General features: G+C 38.7%; 1 protein-coding gene across 1 annotated transcript in view; it reads right to left on the reverse strand.

Annotated features, from left to right (window-relative positions):
• wake (wide awake) overlaps window positions 1-12108 on the reverse strand; it is a 112689-nt gene that overhangs the window by 16858 nt on the left and 83723 nt on the right. The window contains exon 17 of the mRNA XM_067149174.2: window positions 569-903. Coding sequence (XP_067005275.2) covers window positions 569-903 — 335 coding nt within the window. The remainder of the gene's footprint in view (window positions 1-568; window positions 904-12108) is intronic.

Genomic DNA, 12108 nt, shown 5'->3' on the forward strand with positions numbered 1-12108 from the left:
GGGTTGGTGACATGAGCCCCCTGGTATTGCTTCCACTCTGGCAGACTCCTACTTCCAACTTTCCTATCCGACCTCCCTTGATCGATCTTTGTTCTCTTTCAACCAAGGCGGTATTAAGTTTGCAAAGTATAGGGAGTCCTTCATTTTCATTGCCTTCGTGGCCTTTCCCTTCACCCTTTCCTTCCTTTTGTTGATACCCTCATTCTTCAAAGGGTTGAATCTCTTCCATTTTTTCCTTTGATTATTGTTAAGGAGGATGGCTGCCCAGTAGTACTTCATCTTATAACAATAACTACCACCAGCAATCTCATCTATATTACTAAGTTACCATAGAGTATTGAGATTGAGTGAGCCGAGTCCTTATCCCACTGTTGTATTTGCTAGCTGACTTAACACAGGAAACAAACTATAAGCAGTTTCCTAAATTGGATAAGAGGAATTGTTCGTCGAATGCATAACAGCAGCAATTAGTATAATTGTACATTAAAAAATATTTCATAAGACAGGAAAATGGACTAATATTGGGATATCAATTTGCCTCTCAGGAATGGTATTTACACATGCATACCTGTAGTATTCCTGGTGCTGGTGTTGGTACCACAGTCGTGGTTGCAACATCCTCTTCCTCCTCCACAGGTTTCTCGATGCCTGGTTTGCCTGGCGATGATGATGACTCGTCAGATGATATAGAATGCATACTGTTGCTTGTTGTAGTAGTAGGAGTAGTAACACTTAACATGCTTCCCCCATACAGTGGACGGACACACAGGAGAGGAGATGTTGAGGCAGATACACTAGTAGTAATGGTGGATGAACGAGATCGCGTGTGAGTTTTAGGATGAGTATGTTGTTGCAAAAGCAACGTATCCTCGCTTCGAGATGGAGGAAGTCGAGCATTAATACCTATAAAAGAACATGATATTAATGTACAGTGTTCTGTGAAAATAAAATTAGTTTAGCACTTATATTAGATTATTCAGTTTAGTATTGCTTAGTTTTTATTTATTAATCATGAAATTATGGTAAATTATAATGAACCCTAAAATATGTATAGAAAGATTCACAAAGGTTTAGGGTGCAGGAAAAATGCTTTTAGTAACAATAGACATAAAAAAAAGGCACCAAAATAAGGATAGGAACCAACTTTCTAACTCTCAGTTTTCCCAGATTTAAATGGGACTAGTAACACAATGTTTTAGACAAGGTTTGCAGTCCAAATGTCTTGAAAGGAGCCCCAAAATTGTCTTAAATCAAAATTATGTTGTGAAATCCAAATTTTTAAAACATTTCATTTAGTTTTTTGGTGTCAAGGGTCCATGAAACATGAGATATGTCAAAAATGGATGTTGAATTTTGCACTCACGCAGTCTTTTGAAGTAAAAGTCAAAGTGAGACCAGAGACTGCCACCTGATAAATTATGATGAAAATTACAAGTTCTATTCTCATTTAGTTGTTCTAATCCCCTTTATCACTGCCACTGATTCTTGGATAGCATTTTTCTAACACCCTACATACTTGGAAGTTAAAGTACTGAAACAGAATACAGAAACCAACTCACTACATATCTGTCAATACAGTATTAGGTACTTTTCATTCAGTAATGAACTAAAGGTTGGCATGATAGTAGAAGAAAAGTATGGTATATTTATAACTTGTAAAGTAATATAACAGCTCTAGATCAGTTCAGTTATGATAAAGACCACAAAACATGATGATAAACTTAGGAAAAGAAGGTGAGAATATCTACTGACAGGGACATAGTTAGTGTATTTTTCTTTGAGATTTACACAAGGTACACAAGTGATGATGTTATAATTTTTGTTATTGCTGCTTCTAATTAGGAGCTGGGACATTATTAGCCATCAACCTTATTGTCTCATTTGCAAATCATCAGCTACAATGCTTTTCACTGAGCTCCACAAAAGACCAGAGAGTTCAGCAAGTTCATCACTAGTACACCTTTTATCCTCTTACACAAGTGCACAAATTTTTCCCAAGTGTGGAAGGGAAGGGGAAGGCGTTGAATGTCTTTGATCGAAATGTCACCATGTTTGAATTGTGAATACCACTCGTACACTTGAGTTATTTTTAAGGTGTGTTCTTTATGGATTTTTACCGAGCAGAAAACAACATCTCAATACCACACACTGTTCTCGAATATCAGCCACTTCATAAAATCACAAAAATCGTAAAGGTTGAAAAACACGCCACACGAAAACTGTCACAGGGGCTTGCTACAACCGTCTCAAGCCACGCCGTTTGGCATACTCACTCAGGAGGGGTTACTTAACACCACTTAGAACGAGAAGCCTGAACTATAAGAGCAATGTGCACAGCGAATTACGTCCGGTTGTTTATGGGACCCCCTTCGTATAGTGTATGAAACATATCCAATAAACTGTACAATTACAGTGAAATCCTCATTAACATGTTTTCCTGCTTAACACATCGTAAATTCAAAGTTGCGATTCTCATCATATTAAATCTATACTGTATTAATATTGTAATTATAGTCACGTGTGATAGTAATTATTTGAATGTAAGATTGGCATAAATGTTCCTGGATTTGAATCATCATCATCCTAAACCATCTCCAGTTTCCCGGGTGTGGTATATGAGCCTCCTCCATCTCATCCTGTCCTTGTACCATTCTTCCTCCACCAACTTGTCCCAATCATGACCTCTCAGCATTACATCGCTCTTAACTAAATCTATCCATTTCCTTCGTGGCCTTCCCACGGGTCGTCTTCCTTCTACCTTTCTGTCAAATTCCTTCCTTGCAGTTCTGTTTACTGGCATCCTCTTCATGTGACCAAACCACTTCAGTCTTGATATCTGAATCTTATTTAGGAGAGAATTGTCTATTCCTACTTCTTCTCTAATTTTCTCATTCCTAATCTTGTCTTTCCTGGTTTTCTGGATCATAGTGCGTAGGAATTTCATTTCAGCTGCCTGAAGTTTGGAATTATCTCTATTGGTCAGTGTTGTGGTTTCGAGACTGTATGTAAGAATTGGTGTATAATAGGACTTGTACAATGTCATTTTTGTTTTCATGGGTATTTGCTCATCCCACAGCAGGTGTCTTACCTGGTGGTAGAATTGTGTTGCCTTATTGATTCGATTGTTCACCTCATGTTTTGCTAGGTTGTCATTTGATATAACGCTACCCAAGTATTTGAAAACTGGAATGCTGTCCAGTTGAGCTTCATTTAACATGACTATTGGTTCTGCTCCTTCCCCATACACTTTCATCACCACCGTCTTGGTCTTGCTGATGTTTAAACCATATTTCTTAAACTCCTCATTCCAGCTTTGTATTCTCTCTCCCAATTCATCTTCTGAGTCACTCCAGATCGCAACATCATCTGCAAATGTGAAGGCTTTGATATCTCCATGTTCTTTCCTTTTAATAGATTTCATTACAACATCCATTACAATAATAAATAGAAGTGGTGACAATGAGCTGCCCTGCTGCACTCCTCTCTTTGTTTCAAACCAGTCCGACAAACCACATCCTACTTGAATACAGCTTCTGTTCCCACTATACAACATTTTCACTTTGTCTATGAGGCTATCTCGCACTTGAAGTTCTTTCATGCATTGCCAAATTCTTTCCCTTGGTACACTATCGTATGCTTTCTCAATGTCCAAAAATATTAGGAATAAAGGCTTGTTCTTCTCCCAGTATTTTTCCATTAGCATCCTAATATTCCAGATTTTTTCTGGATAATATATTCTAAAGTCTGTACGGCTGCAGCCAGCTTCAGAATTCAAGCATTGATGGTATGAACACTGTACTTCCCAAGTGTACTGCTAATTTTTTATACAAGTTTTGGCAGAGAATGAGGAGGAAGGTAACTATCAGCAATTGCATTTTCATAAAATTGCACATTTTTATTAAATACTGTAGTCTTATATAAGTAAGAGCTTGGAAATATTCATGTATGATTAATTTAATCCAACAGAGGCCAAGTTGAAGAATTATATTTCCATATTTATGGAGATCTCTCCAGTATATACTGTACATGCAATGCTATACAATCAATTCAGTGAAAATGTCACTAAAAATGAAAAATATTGAATTTCCTTTCAAAATAAAAAATTCAAAAGAGTAAAATGTTCATCATCAGTTTATTGTTTTAGTTTCCAGGGTACTATTGGCAAGGTTTTCTCACTGAGATATATTCAGTTGTTTATGGTGATGTCCTCTAGGGTCCTTCCATCATCTGCAAGGTCTACCTTTATGATGTCCATCCAGTAGGTTCTTGGTCTTCCTATCATTCATTTTCCTGCCACATGTCTCTCCAAGTTAACATCAGCTGTCCTTTTTGGCTCCATCCTCATATCCTCATTACTTGCCTGAACCACCTCAGTCTGGATATTCTGACTTGATCTAACAATGATGTCTCAATCCCAGCTTCCTTTCTTACCATGTCATTTCTGAACTTGTCCACTTTTAGTTTTGAATATTGTGGACCTCAGGAGAGCCATCTCAGATGCCTGTATTCTTGATAAGTCCTTCTTAGTGAGGGTGAATGTTTCGATACCATAGATTAAGATCGGTATAAGTACTGACTGAACATCACCAGTGTAACCTGTAGTGGGTGACATGGTACCTGAGCTGCAAGAAAATGTTTAAGTTTTTATTCTGGATGAATCAAACTATTGGACGGTGATCTCGAGAGTGTTTTCTGTACATCAAGACATTGTAATTTTATTTTGTTTTCTCGGTGAAAATGTTTTGTGCATCTTGAGAAATTGTTTTTTTTTCTAGGTAAAGACTATCCGAAAATTATTTTGAAAGAAAATTATTTAGAAACAAACTCTTTGGACATTTGAAGGGAAAATGTGTTATTATGTTTTGTGTATCCCAAGAAAGTTATGTTATTTTTTTTCTAGGCCAAAAGATTATTGGATAAGACTGTTAAAGAACTTTTTAAAAATGCCTCAAGATATTTAAGATATTTATTTGATTGTTCAATTATTCCAGTGATAACTAGAAAACTTGAAGATTGTATAATTTGGTCTTGCTGATTTTATGTTTTAAAATTTTGGTCCAGTTTAAAAATGAACTCCCTGTACCGACACGTGTAAGAAATTGATGGTTCAATTGTTGCGTCAGCAATTTCTTCATGGCTTGTCGTTTGCTTGATGCCCATATAAGGTTAGGGTTTTTGTAATTGGTTGTAATTAGAAGTGTTGTAATTGGTTTAACATGGGGGTGTTTTCTGATTGGCGGTTTGACATCGAACGATTTCCGGTATGATGTGAGGAACGCGTGTGCTACCGTTGTCTTGTCGTCTTTCGTTTTCGATCTTCGAAGGGGTCGGACGCGCGGTGCGCACGGTCAATCAATCAATACTGATCTGCATTTAGGGCAGTCGCCCAGGTGGCAGATTCCCTATCTGTTGCTTTCCTAGCCTTTTCCGAAATGATTTCAAAGAAATTGGAAATTTATTGAACATCTCCCTTGGTAAGTTATTCCAATCCCTAACTCCCCTTCCTATAAATGAATATTTGCCCCAGTTTGTCCTCTTGAATTCCAACTTTATCTTCATATCGTGATCTTTCCTACTTTTATAAATGCCATTCAAACCTATTCGTCTACTAATGTCATTCCACGCCATCTCTCCGCTGACAGCTCGGAACATACCACTTAGTCTAGCAGCTCTTCTTCTTTCTCTCAATTCTTCCCAACCCAAACATTGCAACATTTTTGTAACGCTACTCTTTTGTCGGAAATCACCCAGAACAAATCGAGCTGCTTTTCTTTGGATTTTTTCCAGTTCTTGAATCGGGTAATCCTGGTGAGGGTCCCATACACTGGAACCATACTCTAGTTGGGGTCTTACCAGAGACTTATATGCACTCTCCTTTACATCCTTACTACAACCCCTAAACACCCTCATAACCATGTGTAGAGATCGGTACCCTTTATTTACAATCCCATTTATGCGATTACCCCAGTGAAGATCTTTCCTTATATTAACACCTAGATACTTACAATGATCCCCAAAAGGAACTTTCACCCCATCAACGCAGTAATTAAAACTGAGAGGACTTTTCCTATTTGTGAAACTCACAACCTGACTTTTAGCCCCGTTTATCAACATACCATTGCCTGCTGTCCATCTCACAACATTTTCGAGGTCACGTTGCAGTTGCTCACAATCTTGTAACTTATTTATCACTCTATAGAGAATAACATCATCCGCAAAAAGCCTTACCTCCGATTCCACTCCTTTACTCATATCATTTATATATATAAGAAAACATAAAGGTCCGATAACACTGCCCTGAGGAACTCCCCTCTCAACTATTACAGGGTCAGACAAAGCTTCACCTACTCTAACTCTCTGAGACCTATTTTCTAGAAATATAGCAACCCATTCAGTCACTCTTTTGTCTAGTCCAATTGCACTCATTTTTGCCAGTAGTCTACCATGATCCACCCTATCAAATGCTTTAGACATGTCAATCGCGATACAGTCCATTTGACCTCCAGAATCCAAGATATCTGCTATATCTTGCTGGAATCCTACAAGTTGAGCTTCAGTGGAATAACCTTTCCTAAAACCGAATTGCCTTCTATCGAACCAGTTATTAATTTCACAAACATGTCTAATATAATCAGAAAGAATGCCTTCCCAAAGCTTACATACAATGCATGTCAAACTTACTGGCCTGTAATTTTCAGCTTTATGTCTATCACCCTTTCCTTTATACACAGGGGCTACTATAGCAACTCTCCATTCATCTGGTATAGCTCCTTCGACCAAACAATAATCAAATAAGTACTTCAGATATGGTACTACATTCCAACCCATTGTCTTTAGTATATCCCCAGAAATCTGATCAATTCCAGCCGCTTTTCTAGTTTTCAACCTTTGTATCTTATTGTAAATGTCATTGTTATCATATGTAAATTTTATTACTTCTTTGGCCTTAGTCTCTTCCTCTATCTATCCTTGTAACCAACAATCTTTGCATACTGCTGACTGAATACTTCTGCCTTTTGAAGATCCTCACATACACACTCCCCTTGATCATTAATTATTCCTGGAATGTCCTTCTTGGAACCTGTTTCTGCCTTAAAATACCTATACATACCCTTCCATTTTTCACTAAAATTTGTATGACTGCCAATTATGCTTGCCATCATGTTATCCTTAGCTGCCTTCTTTGCTAGATTCAATTTTCTAGTAAGTTCCTTCAATTTCTCCTTACTTCCACAGCCATTTCTAACTCTATTTCTTTCCAGTCTGCACCTCCTTCTTAGTCTCTTTATTTCTCTATTATAATAAGGTGGGTCTTTACCATTCCTTACCACCCTTAAAGGTACAAACCTGTTTTCGCATTCCTCAACAATTTCTTTAAACCCATCCCAGAGTCTGTTTACATTTTTATTTACCGTTTTCCACCGATCATAGTTACTTTTTAGAAACTGCCTCATACCTGCTTTATCAGCCATATGGTACTGCCTAACAGTCCTACTTTTAAGACCTTCCTTTCTATCGCATTTATTTTTAACTACCACAAAAACAGCTTCATGATCACTAATACCATCTATTACTTCAGTTTCCCTATAGAGCTCATCTGGTTTTATCAGCACCACATCCAGGATATTTTTCCCTCTGGTAGGTTCCATCACTTTCTGAATCAGCTGTCCTTCCCATATTAACTTATTTGGCATTTGTTGGTCATGCTTCCTGTCGTTCGCATTTCCTTCCCAATTTACATCTGGCAAATTCAGATCTCCCGCTACAATCACATTTCTTTCCATGTCGTTTCCCACATAGCTGACTATCCTATCAAATAATTCCGAATCCGCATCAGTGCTACCCTTTCCCGATCTGTACACTCCAAATATATCAAGTTGCCTATTATCTTTAGGCCTACGGGGCCAACCAGCCCTAAGGTAAGCACGTTTTATTATCTTAAAATTTTGTAACATGTGTTTTTGATTTCCTCTTTCTAAATTTTAACTTTCATGTGTTTCGGCCTTTCTTCTTAAATTTCGTGAAATGTAAATGTTCTTATCCTGCCAGGAAATCACCTCGGATCTTAGTTTGGGCTATTTCATTTATGCCTCTGTGTTACACGAGCCCACCTTTTGTTTGGAGGTTTTCCTGTTTTAAAATTTCTTTTATCCTTAAAGTTGCAACATGTTAATTTTCCGTCAGGTTGCCTCCAGTAGCTCTGTATAAAGAAATTACAAGAAAAGTATGTAGTCGTCCTTTGATGGACCATCAAGAAGATTGTTTGTTATATCCTATCTGGTTTATTGTTCAAGATTCAAGTTGCAGTTGTATTTCTGTTCCTTTTTCACGAACTGTTTTCGATACGTTTCTGTTCTTTGGTTTATTTTCTAACTATATTTTATACGAAGGGTATGGGCGAGTACGTTCTTTTCCTTACAACATCCTACGATCTTATGGCCTCATAGGGTCCAAGTCCGCTTTCCACACTTTGGACCCTATGAGGCTGTAAGATCGTAGGATGTTGTAAGGAAAAGAACGTACTCGCCCATACCCTTCGTACAAAATATAGTTAGAAAATAAACCAAAGAACAGAAACGTATCGAAAACAGTTCGTGAAAAAGGAACAGAAATACAACTGCAATTTGAATCTTGAACAATAAACCAGATAGGATATAACAAACAATCTTCTTGATGGTCCATCAAAGGACGACTACATACTTTTCTTGTAATTTCTTTATACAGAGCTACTGGAGGCAACCTGACGGAAAATTAACATGTTGCAACTTTAAGGATAAAAGAAATTTTAAAACAGGAAAACCTCCAAACAAAAGGTGGGCTCGTGTAACACAGAGGCATAAATGAAATAGCCCAAACTAAGATCCGAGGTGATTTCCTGGCAGGATAAGAACATTTACATTTCGCGAAATTTAAGAAGAAAGGCCGAAACACACGAAAGTTAAAATTTAGAAAGAGGAAAACAAAAACACATGTTACAAAATTTTAAGATAATAAAACGTGCTTACCTTAGGGCTGGTTGGCCCCGTAGGCCCGGACCGCGCGCACCGCGCGTCCGACCCCTTCGAAGATCGAAAACGAAAGACGACAAGACAACAGTAGCACACGCGTACCTCACATCATACCGGAAATCATTCGATATCAAACCGCCAATCGGAAAACACCCCCATGTTAAACCAATTACAACACTTCTAATTGCAACCAATTACAAAAACCCTAACCTTATATGGGCATCAAGCAAATGACAAGCCATGAAGAAATTGCTGACGCAACAATTGAACCATCAATTTCTTACACGTGTCGGTACAGGGAGTTCATTTTTAAACTGGACCAAAATTTTAAAACATAAAATCAGCAAGACCAAATTATACAATCTTCAAGTTTTCTAGTTATCACTGGAATAATTGAACAATCAAATAAATATCTTAAATATCTTGAGGCATTTTTAAAAAGTTCTTTAACAGTCTTATCCAATAATCTTTTGGCCTAGAAAAAAAATAACATAACTTTCTTGGGATACACAAAACATAATAACACATTTTTCCTTCAAATGTCCAAAGGGTTTGTTTCTAAATAATTTTCTTTCAAAATAATTTTCGGATAGTCTTTACCTAGAAAAAAAAAAAACAATTTCTCAAGATGCACAAAACATTTTCACCGAGCAAACAAAATAAAATTACAATGTCTTGATGTACAGAAAACACTCTCGAGATCACCGTCCAATAGTTCGATTCATCCAGAATAAAAACTTAAACATTTTCTTGCAGCTCAGGTACCATGTCACCCACTACGGGTTACAACCAGCTTTGTTTTTCTTGGTACTTCAGGAGTGTTTTTACTTGCTGGTAAAAGCAAAAGCTCTTCTGCCCTCTATTTGCCACCTCCTTTTTAGCTAGTGTGTCCCAAGAAATTACACCACTGACGTATGTAAAGTGTTTGTTTGTCCAACCCTCGTCCCGTTTCTCTACGGGGTCGGGTATGAGGTGAGATGAATCTGTTGTGCCAGGTTTTTTATGACCGGATGCCTTTCCTGACGTCAACCTCATCAGAGGAGTTAATGAGATGAAATGAATGACGTGATATATGATAAAGGGGGAGGGTGAAACCTGGTGCCAGCACATAGCATACTCCTGTCGAATAGCACCAAAGGATCTGCTCAAGGCTCAACGTCCCCACCTGATGGACGAATCACCATCAACAGCGTCATATGCTCTCACTCCATATGAGGACTGTGGAAAGGTTTGGATTTTAATCAAGGCTTTTTTGCACGCAATCTAGTGATTAGAAATTGTATACCACCACCTCCCCTACCCTGCTGGCCAACATTCTGATGATGAACATTTTTTCGACCAACAAAACTCAAACTGGCTAACCGCAGTGTCCGACCATTTAGACTTCAATGCCTTAACGATCATGGCCATCAGGCGGGTACTGAAGTATGCAAAGTGTTTCACATTTTTCAGTGGATGGTTACCTAGCATGATATTCTCTGGTCATCCCTCTTTGTACATTGCCATCACCACTGTTTTGGCTTCACTTATCTTGAGATTGAATTCCTGAAACTAAACCTTCCATTCATTGAGTCTCAACTGTACCTGTTCCTCAGTTTCTCCCCAGAAATGTCATCAGCAAAAGCCTCTGCATCAAGTTCACCAGAGGTTTTCTTGATGCTTTCATTACATCATCCATGATGATGAAAAACAATGAAAAACATAGTGCACTGCCTTGCTGGACTCCACTTTTTGTCTGGAACCAGGATGAATGTCTGTCACAGCTGGTACAGTGCTCATACAGCTCAGGGCGCCCATACCCGGGGGCAAGGTGGAGTCGCAGCCCACCCCTAGCTCTCAGGGAAAGGCAAAAATCTAGTGTAATCAGGTGTTTTCCTTTCAAGAAAATGATTTAAAAGTCAGTATTACGAAGTAGTGGGGTAGTACCGTCCCCACCAACAGGCAGGGGATACCGTGGGTTATTCTACCGCAGAATACAAGACTCCATTTATCTTCCAAAATATGAAAAATACTACGTACCCCCAGGTCTGGGTTCCCCCCTACAAACAGTCATATGGGCGCCCATACATACAGCATCTGAGCTTTCCTCACCAGTTCCACTGGCACATTCCTTTTTCTCAGACATTCCCATATCTTCTCTCTTGCAATGCTGTCATATGCCTTCTCAGTATCCAAGAAAACACAAACATTTTTTTCTTTCTTCAATTTGCTTTATGTGGCACTGAAACAGGAAGGTTTTATGGTGATAACCATGGGATAGGAAAGGGCTAGGAGTGGGAAGGAAGCAACCGTGGCCTTAATTAAGGTACAGCCCCAGTACTTGCCAGGTGTGACAATGGGAAACAATGGAAAACCATCTTCATTTTCACTGCCAACTGTGGGGTTCGAACCCACTATCTCCCAAATGCAAGCTCACAGTTACCTGACCCGAACCGCATAGCCAACTCGCTCAGTAAAACTATGAATAGTTTTTTTTGCCTTTCTCTCACTATTTCTCCATTAACATATGGGCACTGAAGGTTGGGTCTGTTGTGGACCTATAGAGCTGTACTGTTCCTTTTTAAACTTTGGCTGCAAGATCACTCACACACCAAGCTCGATAGCTGCAGTCGCTTAAGTGCGGCCAGTATCCAGTAATCGGGAGATAGTGGGTTCGAACCCCACTGTTGGCACCCCTGAAGATGGTTTTCCATGGTTTCCCATTTTTACACCAGGCAAATGCTAGGGCTGTACCTTAATTAAGGCCATGGCCACTTCCTTCCCATCATTCCTAGGCCTTTCCTATCCCATCATCACCATAAGACCTGTCTGTGTCGGTGCGACGTAAAGAAAATAGCAAAACAAAAAAAATCACTCACAATCTGCTCTCTTTGAGAATTTTAACCAATGAGAAAGGAGGATTTTTGGTGACTTCCTTTCATAAATAGGGAAATAATCACTCCCCTTCTCCAATCAGCAGGTTTCTTGTCATCTTTTCACATTGCATTAACCTCTCAAGCGTGACATCATAAAACTCCGGGCTGCACCCACAATGTGCTTTATTTCTAGCCTACTCCCAATGCTGAATGCGGTATCGTATAAATTTTACTATAATTTACAA

The sequence above is a fragment of the Anabrus simplex genome, chromosome 6, assembly GCF_040414725.1.
Source record: "Anabrus simplex isolate iqAnaSimp1 chromosome 6, ASM4041472v1, whole genome shotgun sequence".
In the NCBI taxonomy this organism is placed as follows: Eukaryota; Metazoa; Arthropoda; class Insecta; order Orthoptera; family Tettigoniidae; genus Anabrus; species Anabrus simplex.